At 47.5% G+C, this 14,830-nt stretch overlaps 2 protein-coding genes across 4 annotated transcripts in view; one reads left to right on the top strand and one right to left on the bottom strand.

Moving 5' to 3' along the window:
• Positions 1-894: 894 nt before the first annotated feature.
• grk1b (G protein-coupled receptor kinase 1 b) lies at positions 895-12,419 on the bottom strand. The gene is made up of 8 exons (XM_007242780.3): positions 11,743-12,419; positions 8,173-8,879; positions 6,173-6,300; positions 5,346-5,503; positions 3,238-3,321; positions 2,570-2,694; positions 2,260-2,461; positions 895-1,882 (listed from the first exon to the last, which is right to left on the bottom strand). The coding sequence occupies exons 2-8, from the start codon at positions 8,869-8,871 to the stop codon at positions 1,599-1,601; spliced, it is 1,680 nt and encodes a 559-aa protein (XP_007242842.3). The 5' UTR covers positions 8,872-8,879; positions 11,743-12,419; the 3' UTR covers positions 895-1,598.
• Positions 12,420-12,898: 479 nt separating this feature from the next.
• rangrf (RAN guanine nucleotide release factor) overlaps positions 12,899-14,830 on the top strand; it is a 37,412-nt gene continuing 35,480 nt past the window's right edge. The window contains exons 1-3 of one of the 3 annotated variants that reach the window (XM_049481890.1): positions 12,899-13,007; positions 13,573-13,672; positions 13,990-14,106. In XM_049481890.1, coding sequence (XP_049337847.1) covers positions 13,608-13,672; positions 13,990-14,106 — 182 coding nt within the window. In that variant the 5' untranslated portion in view covers positions 12,899-13,007; positions 13,573-13,607. Of the gene's footprint in view, positions 13,111-13,572; positions 13,673-13,989; positions 14,107-14,830 lie in introns of all 3 variants that reach the window. The other 2 variants (XM_049481923.1, XM_049481974.1) reach the window with 2 other exon arrangements.

Raw genomic sequence — 14,830 nt, 5'->3', positions numbered from 1 at the left:
GCTATCAGTACAGTACTGTCCCCTCTATCCCTCCATCCCCCTCCTTCCCTCTATCCCTCCATCCCTTCATCCCCCTCCTTCCCTCTGTCCCTGCATCCCTTCATCCCCCTCCTTCCCTCTGTCCCTCCATCCCTTCATCCCCCTCCTTCCCTCTGTCCCTCCATCCCTTCATCCCCCTCCTTCCCTCTGTCCCTCCATCCCTTCATCCCCCTCCTTCCCTCTATCCCTCCATCCCTTCATCCCCCTCCTTCCCTCTATCCCTCCATCCCTTCATCCCCCTCCTTCCCTCTATCCCTCCATCCCTTCATCCCCCTCCTTCCCTCTGTCCCTGCATCCCTTCATCCCCCTCCTTCCCTCTGTCCCTCCATCCCTTCATCCCCCTCCTTCCCTCTGTCCCTCCATCCCTTCATCCCCCTCCTTCCCTCTGTCCCTCCATCCCTTCATCCTTCTCCTTCCCTCTGTCTCTCCATCCCTTCATCCTTCTCCTTCCCTCTGTCTCTCCATCCCTTCATCCCCCTCCTTCCCTCTATCCCTCCATCCCTTCATCCCCCTCCTTCCCTCTATCCCTCCATCCCTTCATCCCCCTCCTTCCCTCTATCCCTCCATCCCTTCATCCCCCTCCTTCCCTCTGTCCCTGCATCCCTTCATCCCCCTCCTTCCCTCTGTCCCTGCATCCCTTCATCCCCCTCCTTCCCTCTGTCCCTCCATCCCTTCATCCCCCTCCTTCCCTCTGTCCCTCCATCCCTTCATCCCCCTCCTTCCCTCTGTCCCTCCATCCCTTCATCCTTCTCCTTCCCTCTGTCTCTCCATCCCTTCATCCCCCTCCTTCCCTCTATCCCTCCATCCCTTCATCCCCCTCCTTCCCTCTATCCCTCCATTCCTTCATTCCCCTCCTTCCCTCTGTGTCCCCAGCGCTCCTCCTCTCTCTCCTGAGGGACAGGTCCTGATATGCTGGAATTCTCTGGTTCTGATATGAAGTGTGATCAGATATGCAGGTAATTCTATTAATCTCTGGAGAGTCGTGCAGGTTTTTGGGCCGTAAACACTTAGAGAACAGAGTTACTGATCAAAAGGTTGTGGGTTTGATACCCTGGTTCACCAAGCTGTTGGACCCTTGATCGAGGCCCTCAGCCCTGATTGTCCCTCAGGAGCTCATTATCCGAACTCTGTGCTAAAGGTCCAGGAAAAGTCCGGGTAAAGTCCGAGTCATGTCTGGAATCCGGTTATTGTTTTTGATTGACCTGTTGGGTAAAGGTTTGTGCGTTCTAGCAGCCCTGTGGGGTGCCAAATCAACCACTCAGCAACCCCGTAGCAACAACCTGAGGTACCATGAGAACTCTAGCAATACACAGGAAACCACTTGTTTCTTTTAGCTAAAGGTACAGTTCAGGAACCCTCTTTCTTTCACTGGTCTTTAGGCTCATCCAGGGGGTCTTTAAGAAATCGAACAGGTAGGAATGTTCTAGACACTCCGCTCTAGTTCATGTTGTTTAGTAAATTATTAAAAAACGATCAGATAAAGCCCTGATACACACTCTTTCTCTTTCTCTCTCTCTCTCTCTCTCTCTCTCTCTCTCTCTCTCTCCCTCCCTCTTTTCTCACAATAGGACACACCCCCCTCCTTTAGCCTCTACGAAGTTGGGGTCGAGGTCTCGGGGCAGTTTTCCATTTTCTCCCCAGACGTTCATTTCTCCGAACACCCCGGTCTCGATCATCTCCTCTTGCCAGGGGATCGGGATGTTCCCCGAGGAGAACTCGTCATAAAACTCGTTATCTTTAGTGTCGATGACCACGCCCTTCACCGTGCTGAATGCCCCCACGTCGTCTATGTTCTTAGCGTACACCATCTTTGGGTCTGGGACAAATGGTGGGGGCAGCATTCCTGGGGGGGAAGTAGAGAGAAGTGAGAGTTTGATCAGTTTACATTAATTTAGCTAAACACTGATAAACACATTCCTAAGCTACAAGCAACTAGGCTAACTTAACAGTTATCACACAGAAAACACTATCTTATAGGAACTTTACATTAACTTTCCGTTACATTTTTATACATTACTACTTAAGGTGGTACTATTTAAGGTGGAACAGAAACCAAATGAATAAGAAGCTCATTAACTTTAGCGTTCAGAGGGTGCTAACATGCTACTGTTGTAATGCAACATGTAATGTAATGTAACAGAGTTAAACCCCAGGTTCCATGTGCTAAAATTAAGCTAGCTGCGTAGCGCTGAGCCATATCTGCAGGGCGGAGCCTCGTACCCGCCTCCAGCCGGCCCCAGTTCAGCTCCTTAAAGTAGGTGTGGTTCTTCAGCTCAGAGCAGTCGTTGTTTTTGAAGCCGAGTCGTTTCTCTGGATCTTTCTCCATCAGTCCCTCGCAGATATTCTTCAGCTCTGTACTGAAGGAGGGGGGATACGACACCGGGTCGCTCAGGATCCGCCGGGTCACTTCCGTGTTCTCCACCTGAACAGAACCACAGAACCTCACCAGCTCACCCTGAGCACTCCACCAACTCAGAGTGTGTGTGTGTGTGTGTGTGTGTGTGTGTATAGTGTGTGTGTGCCTGTGTACCTGTTCCCCTCGAACTCTGAACGGTCCCTTAGCCGCCACCATCTCATACAGCGTCACTCCCAGAGTAAAATAATCAACACTGTAATCATACTCCTTCTGCTGCAGCAACTCTGGAGCCATGAACCCTGAGAGAGAGACAGAGAGAGAGAGAGACAGAGAGAGAGAGACACAGAAACAGAGAGACACAGAAACAGAGAGAGAGACACAGAGACCGAGAGACACAGAGAGAGACAGACAGAGAGAGAAACAGAGAGAGACACAGAAACAGAGAGACACAGAAACAGAGAGCGAGACAGAGAGACACAGAAACAGAGAGAGACAGAGAGAGAGAGAGAGAGACAGAGAGAGACACAGAAAGAGAGACACAGAGAGAGAGACACAGAGACAGAGAGAGACACAGAGACAGAGAGACACAGAAACAGAGAGAGAGACAGAGAGAGACACAGAGAGAGACACAGAAAGAGAGACAGAGAGAGAGACAGACAGAGAGAGACACAGAAAGAGAGAGAGAGACAGAGAGACACAGAAAGAGAGAAAGAGACAGACAGAGAGAAACAGAGAGAGAGACACAGAAACAGAGAGAGAGAGAGAGTGATGGTGTTAATACTGATTATTAAAGCTGGTAGAGCTGATGGTTCTGGTGATTGATCTGGTGATGGATCTGTAACCTGGTGTTCCGGCGTATCCAGTAGTTTTATCTTTTCCAGGCAAAATCTCCACAGCCAAACCAAGATCTGACAGACGGACATGTCCTGAAAGAGAAGTGGAGAAGGGTTTTATTATAAACATGTAGGAGTATAGTACGGTAGAATGCAGTGGGGTCTCACATGTGTCCAGCTATGAGGAGGACTTCTTTCCTGTGCCAACCCCAACTCCCAGACCCCTTCCTCTGGGGGCAGTGCTACCTTCCCCGTTCCACCTTACAGTCCAGGCTTCTGCTGCAGTGCCAGCAGCCTCAGCTCTGATGACCACGGCAGTGTACCTGCGGCAACGATTGACGGAAGCAGCAGCAGCACCAGTCCCATACCCGTGGCTCTAAAGACAGCGGCAGCGCTGGTCTCCATACCCATACCTCTGTCTCAGCGACTCCCATGTCCACGACTCTCATATATCTGTCCCTGTTCATGTATTTATCCCAGTTCCCCATCCAGTCTAGTTCACTCCCTGCCCTCGTTTATGTCACTTTTCCAGTGACTGTGTCCATTGCCTGTCCAGTCTTTGTTCTTCTTTTATGTACCTTCACCTGTCCAGTCCTTTGTCCAGTCCCCTGCCCAGTCACTGTTCCCGTCTCCCATACATTTGCGTATGCTCTCCATGTCCTCTCCCTGCTCCTGCATTTCCTGACATTAACTTACTGTCAGCACTATCCTAAAGAACCACTGTCTACATAAACTGATACAATCATGTTCCAAAACACATTCCATTAACATGGTTAGCATGCTAGCTAACATCTCTATAGAGCATTCAAGGATTCGAGGATTCAAGGAATATTTTATTGTCATTCACATCACATGTGGTTCATGAGGTGCAAAGACATTGTGATCTCATGATCCAGATTACACCCAAGAGCTGTTATTAAAATAGATCATATAGATAAAATAAGATTACAAAAAAAAAGAACACAATGAAAATAGAATAGAACAAAACAGGTAGCAAGTCACAGTCCTGGTGGTAGAGACATCCTCCACACACTTGCTGATGTACCCGAGAACAGCAGATGTGTATTCCTCCAGATCCAGCTCTCCCTCACACTCAGCAGCCTCCCTGAAGACCTGCCAGTCTGTGCAGTCAAAGCAGTCCTGCAGCACAGCGGCGCCGTCACTGGGCCACACAGTGGTGGTCTTAGGCGTGGGTTTGGAGTGTCGCAGCGGGGGGTGTTATTGTCATAAAGCTCTTTTAGCGCGTTGTTAGCATTAGCATCCGATGCTATGTAAACAGCAATCACGAACACCGCCGAAAACTCACGAGGCAGATAGTGAGGGCGAGCTGGAAGGCTGAGTCCGGCATGGTCTGGTTCAGCCAGGTTTCCGTGAGACAAATCACAGCGCAGTTCCTCATCTCCTCAGAAACACTTATCCTCAGCTGCAGCAGGTCCAGATTGTTATCCAGAGAGCGGACGTTAGGCAGAAAAAGCGACGGAATCAGCGGTCGCTTTGCATTAGCCTTTAGCCTGGCTAGCACACCGGCGTGTTTCCCCCTCTTCTGGCGTTGCTCACACCGTTTTGTTGAGGGATGGATTTATTGGGCAGGTGAACATTCAGGACAAGTTTAGGAATTTGAGACACTTTGACCTAAATCAGACTGTCCAAAACATCAGGCAGGTGGTGTGGGGTATTCCTCGTATGCGGTGGTCAGTACCTAACGTGTAAAAGGAAGGACAACCGGAGAACCGGAAACAGGGTCGTAAGTTCAAAACTCATAAATGATGTTCATGGACAGGACTTGTTACAGGATCTACTACAACATTACTCTTTGACCAGATATCACAGAATATCTTCAGAGATCTCCTGAAGGCCAGGCTTTAGTGTGTTGACTAGATGAAAGCAGGAGTAGTGGGTAACAACACCAGGTTTGATTCTTGGGTTAGACTCTGAACTCTAAACCTGTGGAACATCATTTACCAGCAAGAGCTCCAAAAAGGAGTTCGACATTCATTTTGCCTGTTGTTGAGTTCTTGGATGGCTGTTAGGGTTTGTTAGAAAACCCCTCTAGATGGAGTGTGTGTGTGTGTGTGTGTGTGTGTGTATAGTGTGTATGCGCGGGAGTTTGTGTGTACCTGCATCATCCAGCAGGACGTTCTCTGGTTTAAGGTCTCTGTAGACGATACGATGCTGGTGGAGGTGCTCCAGGCCGCAGATGATCTGGGCGGTGTAAAAACAAGCTCGCGTCTCATTAAAGCCTGGGTTCTTCTCGTCTACGTTGTACATGTGATACCTGAGACAGGAGAGAGGGGTATTATGGGTAATACTGAGAGGGTCCTTCAGTGTAATGGACCTTCAACATGCTGTTCTGAGTCAAATTCTGAAATCACAAGCCTCTCATTGGTCGATGTAAGGTCCATACCAACACTGGCCCCGCCCCCATTGCAAACTAAGGTTCAGATCTGACTGCTGGACAAACTCACTCACTAATTAAACTCCACATTCTCCTACCTGTGGATCATCATTCACCTGTAAGAGCTCTGGATAAAATTATACTGCCCCCTATCAGAGCGGTGCTGCACATTACTCCACACATGGTGTGTTTTTTGGGTACTTTTAAAAAACTGCTGCAGGAGCCAAAACTCTAGAGAATGCAGCAACAGAGCGGCAGAGGCCTGCAGACATCAGAGCAAAAAACAAGAAATAATGATGACAATTGATTGATGATTGATGATTAATGATTCATGAGCTTCAATAGCAGAATTAAAAGAGCCTCTTTCTGCACACAGACCCAATTCTGATCTGAGTCCAGCTGTCAGGTACACAAGGATCATGCTAGTGGAGGTCAGTAGGTTGATGGAAATACAGATACTCAGAAACCTCTGGTCAGTTTGGCCCCGCCCACGGTTAGCACATTCTATGAGTGTGTCGGATGAATAAATGAATGGATGATGAGAGGTACCTGAGGTCTCCTCCGTTCATGATGGTCATCACCAGGCAGAGGTCAGTCTTGGTCTGGAAGGCATAGGCCAGCGTGACGATAAAGCGGCTGTGGACTTTCGCCAAGATCCGCTTCTCAATCATCGCCCCCTGAGAGACAACACAGTGGCGTTAACGCTCTGCCCACTACACCCATAAACCCCGCCCACTCCACACACACAACTCTGCCCACTCCACATACACAACTCTGCCCACTACACCTACACAACTGCCCACTACACCCATAAACCCCGCCCACTCCACCTACACAACTCTGCCCACTCCACATACACAACTCTGCCCACTACACCTACACAACTGCCCACTACACCCATAAACCCCGCCCACTCCACACACACAACTCTGCCCACTCCACATACACAACTCTGCCCACTCCACCTACACAACTGCCCACTACACCCATAAACCCCGCCCACTCCACCTACACAACTCTGCCCACTCCACCTACACAACTCTGCCCACTCCACCTACACAACTGCCCACTACACCCATAAACCCCGCCCACTCCACACACACAACTCTGCCCACTCCACATACACAACTCTGCCCACTACACCTACACAACTGCCCACTACACCCATAAACCCCGCCCACTCCACACACACAACTCTGCCCACTCCACACACACAACTCTGCCCACTCCACATACACAACTCTGCCCACTACACCCATAAACCCCGCCCAAGAGTTTGAGGGTCAGGTAAATGGGGGTCAGGTGATGGTGAAGTGTTTGAGGGTCAGGTAAATGGGTGTCAGGTGATGGTAAAGAGTTTAAGGGTCAGGTAAATGGGGGTCAGGTGATGGTGAAGTGTTTGAGGGTCAGGTAAATGGGGGTCAGGTGATGGTAAAGAGTTTAAGGGTCAGGTAAATGGGGGTCAGGTGATGGTGAAGTGTTTGAGAGTCAGGTAAATGGGAGTCAGGTGAGTGGTGAAGAGTTTAAGGGTCAGGTAAATGGGGGTCAGGTGAGTAAGGGTCATGTAAATGAGCTTGGCTCTGATAAGCAACTTTCAGGAGATTGGATATTCAGGTAAGTTGGGATTGGGTCAGTCTTGATCAGGTGAGTTGGGGACAGGTAAGTTAAGGTGAGATCAGTCATATTCAGGTGAGTTGGGTTCAGGCTATATAGACCCGTATAGAAATAGAGTTTCAGTGCCTCTAGAAAGATGTCTGTATTTCTATATAAATTTAAAGTGACATTTGCCTAAATAAAGACATTATGTAAAACCTATTTGTTTTATATCCATTGATTGAGAAAAAAAGGTTGAATTCTTCACATAACAAGATAGAGAGAAGGATCCACTACTCATCTGAAGACTGATCAAAATGCTGGAAGACACTTTGTGGTTTAATCAAAAAACAAAACACTGTCTTCCAACACAAGAACCTCATTCCAATTGTTAAACATGAGGGTGGTAATACTATGTTTCAGATTTATGAATTCTGGATTATTTTAGTTAAAGATAACATTTTTTCAATGGAGTCATTTTGATCTGTGCTCTGGATTTCTGATGAAGATCTAAAATCAGAAATCTTACCCAGGATTTTGCTCCCAAGCAGCGTAAATCCCTGGATGATTTTTTGTTTATTTCTTAATCAGAGTTTTCCACTTCTATCCCTCTGTCTCTATCTCTGTCTCTCTGTCTCTGTTCCTATCTCTCCATCACTCACTCTCTTTCTGCCTCTCCATCACTCTCTTTCTCTCTCTCTCTCTCTGTCTCGATGTTGCTGGTTAGGCTGATTTGTGTTGTATTCTGGAAGAAAGCCTCTTTGCTCTGAAGCCAATACAACATGATTAGAGCTGGCTAATACCCTCCTCTCAGGTAACTCAGCTAATCTTATTTCAGCTCTCTCTCTCTCTCTCTCTCTACAGAAAAAAATATAGAATGATATTTCTTTGCTGTGTTTGAGGGGGAGCTCTGGTGGAGTGGTGGAGTAATCGGGTAGTAAGGGTAAAGTTCTTACATCATAACCTTTACGTTTCTTCAACCTTTTCTTGTTTAGCTTTTTGTTGGCGTACATCTTTCCCGTGGCCTTCATCTGGCAGGCGTGGACCTCCCCAAACCCCCCTTTTCCCAGCACACGAAACTCCATGAACCAGTCCTCTGTGACCGACTGGCCCTCCAGCCACTTAAACTGGACGTAGCGCAGGAAGTACATGCTGCTCTTAAAGCCAGCCAGCGCTTTAGCCTCCAGGTGCTTCAGCAGCAGCTGCTCACTCTCTTTAAAAAGGTCTCCTCGGGTGTTCTTGAGGTCCTCCTTTACTCTGCTGATGGCCTTCTCCTCCAGGAAGCTGCAGAAGGTCTTGGAGCTGGATTCAAAGTACTTGTTGACCATTTTCTGGGCTTTCTGTGCACGGTCCTGCTCCTGGGCCATGAGGTATTCTTCCACGTCCTTCCAGAACTCTTCAGAATTTTTGTGGGCTGCCTCGCTGGCCAGGTACTGCTGGAAGAGGCGCTTGCCGATGGGCTGGCGGACGCACATGCTGTCGAAGGCCGAGTCCACCGTGGTCTTCATGTGTTCACACTCCCTGATGTGGGGCAGGATCAGCTTGGCTCGGTACTTCTTGTCCCGCATAGTTGCGGCGGCGGTGGCGTCAACACTCCCACGGGCCGACACATAGGCCGAGTTGGCCACCACCGTCTCCAGCCCACCAATATCCATGACTGGACCTGGAGGTGAGGAAAGGTTTTGTTACAGAACCAACAGTGTTCATAGTGGAAGTAAACCAGTACCCTGCAATCAGTTCTCAAGGTGTCTCACTGCAACCTACTGGTTTAACCTGACAGTGAAAACCAGTACAGATCATTTCAGTTTGTGTTTCTGCAGTGAATCTGAGGTGAATCAGGCCTGTGTTTCCACAGGAAGGATTAGTGCTGGCGGGTTGATCTGGATCTGTAAGCGAGGCCATGGATCCTGTTTAAAACCAGGCGAGGCTTTAATCCCCCTCCGGCCTCTTCGCCAGATAATTGATTAACCAACACTAATTCTGCTCTAATTGATCCCTGTAGGGGTTTAAAACCACTGCTCCCTTTTCTGGCACCTGACCTGACCACAACTCTAAATCTTACCCAGGAGAGAGAGACAGACAGAGAGACAGATGCAGAGAGAGAGAGAGAGACAGAGAGGAAGAGAGACAGGCAGACGCAGACAGAGATAGAGAGAGAGACAGAGAGGAAGACAGACAGGCAGACGCAGAGAGAAAGACAGAGAGAGAGAGACAGAGAGATGCAGAGAGAGAGACAGAGAGAAAGACAGACAGGCAGACGCAGAGAGAAAGACAGAGAGAGAGAGAGACAGAGACGCAGAGAGAAAGAGAGTGAGAGACAGAAAGAGTGAAACAGAGATACTGTATCTGACTTTAGATTGGGCTGCAGGTTCTGTACAGAAAAACTTCAACTGAACTTCATCTAATTAAATGACTCACTCTCACTGCACACACTCACTCTCACTGTACTCACTCTCACTGCACACACTCTCACTGCACACACTCACTCTCACTGTACTCACTCTCACTGCACACACTCACTCTCACTGCACACACACACTCTCACTGCACACACTCACTGCACACACTCACTCTCACTGCACACACTCACTCTCACTGCACACACTCACTCTCACTGCACACACTCACTCACTGCACACACTCACTCTCACTGCACACACTCACTCTCACTGCACACACTCACTCTCACTGCACACACTCACTCTCACTGCACACACTCACTCTCACTGCACTCACTCTCACTGCACACACTCTCACTGCACACACTCACTCACTGCACACACTCACTCTCACTGCACACACTCACTCTCACTGCACTCACTCTCACTGCACACACTCACTCACTGCACACACTCACTCTCACTGCACACACTCACTCTCACTGCACTCACTCTCACTGCACACACTCACTCACTGCACACACTCACTCTCACTGCACACACTCACTCTCACTGCACTCACTCTCACTGCACACACTCTCACTGCACACACTCACTCTCACTGCACACACTCACTCTCACTGCACACACTCTCACTGCACACACTCACTCTCACTGCACACACTCACTCTCACTGTACTCACTCTCACTGCACACACTCACTCACTGCACACACACACTCTCACTGCACACACTCACTCTCACTGCACACACTCACTCTCACTGCACACACTCACTCACTGCACACACTCACTCTCACTGTACTCACTCTCACTGCACACACTCACTCTCACTGCACACACACACTCTCACTGCACACACTCACTCACTGCACACACTCACTCTCACTGCACACACTCACTCACTGCACACACTCACTCTCACTGCACACACTCACTCTCACTGCACACACACTCTCACTGCACACACTCACTCTCACTGCACACACTCACTCTCACTGCACACACTCACTCTCACTGCACACACTCACTCTCACTGCACACACTCACTGCACACACTCACTCTCACTGCACACACTCACTCTCACTGCACACACTCACTCACTGCACTCACTCACTCTCACTGCACACACTCACTCTCACTGCACTCACTCTCACTGCACACACTCACTCTCACTGCACACACTCACTCTCACTGCACACACTCACTCTCACTGCACACACTCACTCTCACTGCACACACTCACTCACTGCACACACTCACTCTCACTGCACACACTCACTCTCACTGCACACACTCACTCTCACTGTACTCACTCTCACTGCACACACTCACTCTCACTGCACACACACACTCTCACTGCACACACTCACTCACTGCACACACTCACTCTCACTGCACACACTCACTCTCACTGCACACACTCACTCTCACTGCACACACTCACTCATTGCACACACTCACTCTCACTGCACACACTCACTCTCACTGCACACACTCACTCTCACTGCACACACTCACTCTCACTGCACACACTCTCACTGCACACACTCACTCTCACTGCACACACTCTCACTGCACACACTCTCACTGCACACACTCTCACTGCACACACTCACTCACTGCACACACTCACTGCACACACTCTCACTGCACACACTCTCATTGCACTCACTCTCACTGCACTCACTCTCACTGCACACACTCACTGCACAAACTGTCACACTCACTGCACACACTCACTCTCACTGCACACACTCACTGCACAAACTGTCACACTCACTGCACACTCACTGCACTCACTCTCACTGCACACACTCACTGCACAAACTGTCACACTCACTGCACACACTCACTGCACACACTCACTCTCACTGCACACACTCACTGCACAAACTGTCACACTCACTGCACACACTCACTGCACACACTCACTCTCACTGCACACACTCACTGCACAAACTGTCACACTCACTGCACTCACTCTTAATGCACTCACTCTCACTGCACACACTCTTAATGCACACACACTTATTACAGTGTTTTGTATCTCTCACTTTCTCTTTGACACACACACATACACACACACACACACACACACACACACATACACACAGTGCTTCTCACCTGTGTTGGTGTTCCTCTCACTAAAACACTCCTCAAAGTTCAGCCATTAAGAACCGCAGAACCTCAACAGCAGAACCTTTCAGTTTAACTCCACTGACAACCGTTCTCTCCTTCTCACTCTCTCATCCTCTCTTCTCTCTCCCTCTCTCGCTCTGTGAGGGATGTAATAAGGGTGGGCTGTGGGTGTGTGTGTGTGTGTGTGTGTGTGTGTGTGTTCTACTACAGGTGATTAGTGTAAATCTGTCACAGAGCCTGTCACACTTCTCAGCACACACACACACACACTAACTGTAATACTAGCTGAACTGGTACCATCAGATCACAGTTGTTTTTTATGTGTTCAGCTCTTTACTCCGGTGCTGCTGCTGAACTGCTGGATTCATCTCAGCTCGACTGGCTGAACTGGAGAAAACTGAAGATCAGTCCAGAGCTCTGGATCAGCTGGATCTGATGGATCTGATGGATCTGACGGTACCCAGAGCAGAACAGCCTAAAGACCTCGAAGATCATCTCCACCAGGCTGTTCATACTGTTTAAATCATTCATATTAATTCAGTTTTTACTATTTTAGGAATCAAAATTTAAGCACACAGCTCTACAGCGCCCCCTGCTGATAGGATTAAAGAATTGCAGAGTTTAAATTAAATAATCTTTACTTAATATTTTTTTAATTAAGTATTCCTATAAACAACTAACAGAAGAAAACCCTTTTAACAGCTTAGCTTTAAATTTCAAAATAAAAGTCATTTTAAAATGGAAGTTGTAGATCTGAAAGAACATTAGCAGAAGATTTATTATTTTAAACACATTTAATTATTCAATATTGCTGATACACTAAACCACTAAACTAAACCACTATTATTTAAGCATCGTATTTTTATACAGCGCTAACCGTTTTAAATTGACTTTATTTTTTATAAATTATTAATATTCTACAAGATTTGTAAATGTGCTTCTTTCCTAATGTGCTTATTAGAGATTTATTATAAAGCATATGTTAATATAAATATATGTTATTTTATATATACCATTTAATCAGCAGTATTAAATTACAGATCTACGTTCTTTATTCATTCATTAATTTCTTATAATATTAAGAAAACACAAATATAAATACAGTAAATAAATAAGTACTTAAACAGAAATATCAGAGGGCGCGACTTTTATTCTGAAAGAACAGAGTGACGCCAGTTCCTGGAATCCGCAGCGCTGTTAGCTAGCTGCGGCTAAGCTAAAGTTACTAAACAGGCTTTTTATCTGTGAAGGTAAAATGTTTTACAGGATTTAAAGTGTTTTAATGTGTTTTTGGAGAGTTCGGTTTCAGTCCAGCGCCGGAGCGAGACTGCGGTAACTGATTCAGTTTTTAAGGTGGACCAGATCAATGTGATTCCAATTCCAAATCGAAACAAAGTAACAGTTTTGTGTTATTTTGGTTACTATGGTATCTCGGGTGGTTGTTATGCTGTTGGAAAATTGTTGCTGTCAGTAAGACTCAACTGGAGATCAGTAAAAAGTGTGAAATAAGTCAATTTGAATTGATTTGAAAATAATAAATATATAGATACATTTTTCAGTTAGTTAAATACAGAACTCTGTGGTTGAAGGAGCTACAGACTCTCCCAAACGTTCATCCAGATACTTTATGATCAGGAGAAACTTCAGACAGTAAATACGATCAGAAACCGTCTGATATAAACTGATGATCCAGAATCAGGTGGATCCAGTCTGGAGTAGCTCCACACACTTTCCTCATAATCAGCCTCTAGATATTAAATCTCTATCCTGAGTATTTTAGAATAATTATTCTCTTGAATAATTCTTCATATACAGGTGAGTCTACCTGCACAGGTGAGTGCTGACCCGTCATGGCCCGCCCACTCTTCGGAGGAGCTTTATCAGCACTCATCCCCTCCAACGCCACAGACGTCAGGTACAGCACACCTGATCTGCACACACACACACACACACACACACACACACACACACACACACACACACACACACACACACACGTTCTAATAAGCGTGTAAATAAAAACATCCTCTACAGAGACACTCCTGTACACTCTAACACACTCCAGTACACCATACAGCTTGTTCACTGTTATTTACTGAATTCAACAGATTAGAGAAAAATATACTAAATATGGAGTGTGGAAATGCAGTCTGTTAATAAATTCACCTGTAAATAAAAAAATCTCTCTTTCTGTATCTCTCTCTCTCTCTCTCTCTCTCTCTCTCTCTGCAGTGAGCTGAGGGAGGTTCCTGATAATCAGGAGGTGTTTGTTCACTCTCAGACAGATCAGAGTGTGATTATAGAGCTGATGGAGTATCAGGATCAGGTGGACGACGCTCAGGCAGCCAGGTAACTCTCACTCCACTGGGTTCTGCCTATTAAAACCCTTCATGATGATGGGGCTGAGTGCACAGCAGAGCTCAGAGACATTTTAAAAACGTCTGTGAGAACATCTGCAAGCTCAGCTCCTCAGCTCACTCCTCTCACCCCTTACTATCACCACTCACTCCTCTCACTATCACCACTCACTCCTCTCACTATCACCACTCACTCTCACCCCTTACTATCACCACTCACTCCCCTCACTATCACCACTCACTCCTCTCACTATCATCACTCACTCCCCTCACTATCACCACTCACTCCTCTCACTATCAACACTCACTCCCCTCACTATCACCACTCACTCCCCTCACTATCACCACTCACTCCCCTCACTATCACCACTCACTCTCACCCCTTACTATCACCACTCACTCCTCTCACTATCAACACTCACTCCCCTCACTATCATCACTCACTCCCCTCACTATCACCACTCACTCCTCTCACTATCAACACTCACTCCCCTCACTATCACCACTCACTCCCCTCACTATCACCACTCACTCCCCTCACTATCACCACTCACTCTCACCCCTTACTATCACCACTCACTCCTCTCACTCTCACCACTCACTCCTCTCACTATCAACACTCACTCCCCTCACTATCACCACTCACTCCCCTCACTATCACCACTCACTCCCCTCACTATCACCACTCACTCTCACCCCTTACTATCACCACTCAC

The sequence above is a fragment of the Astyanax mexicanus genome, chromosome 1, assembly GCF_023375975.1.
Source record: "Astyanax mexicanus isolate ESR-SI-001 chromosome 1, AstMex3_surface, whole genome shotgun sequence".
In the NCBI taxonomy this organism is placed as follows: domain Eukaryota; kingdom Metazoa; phylum Chordata; class Actinopteri; order Characiformes; family Acestrorhamphidae; genus Astyanax; species Astyanax mexicanus.
Note: the sequence above shows the minus strand (reverse complement) of the source record. Positions and strands in the feature narration are given on the sequence as shown.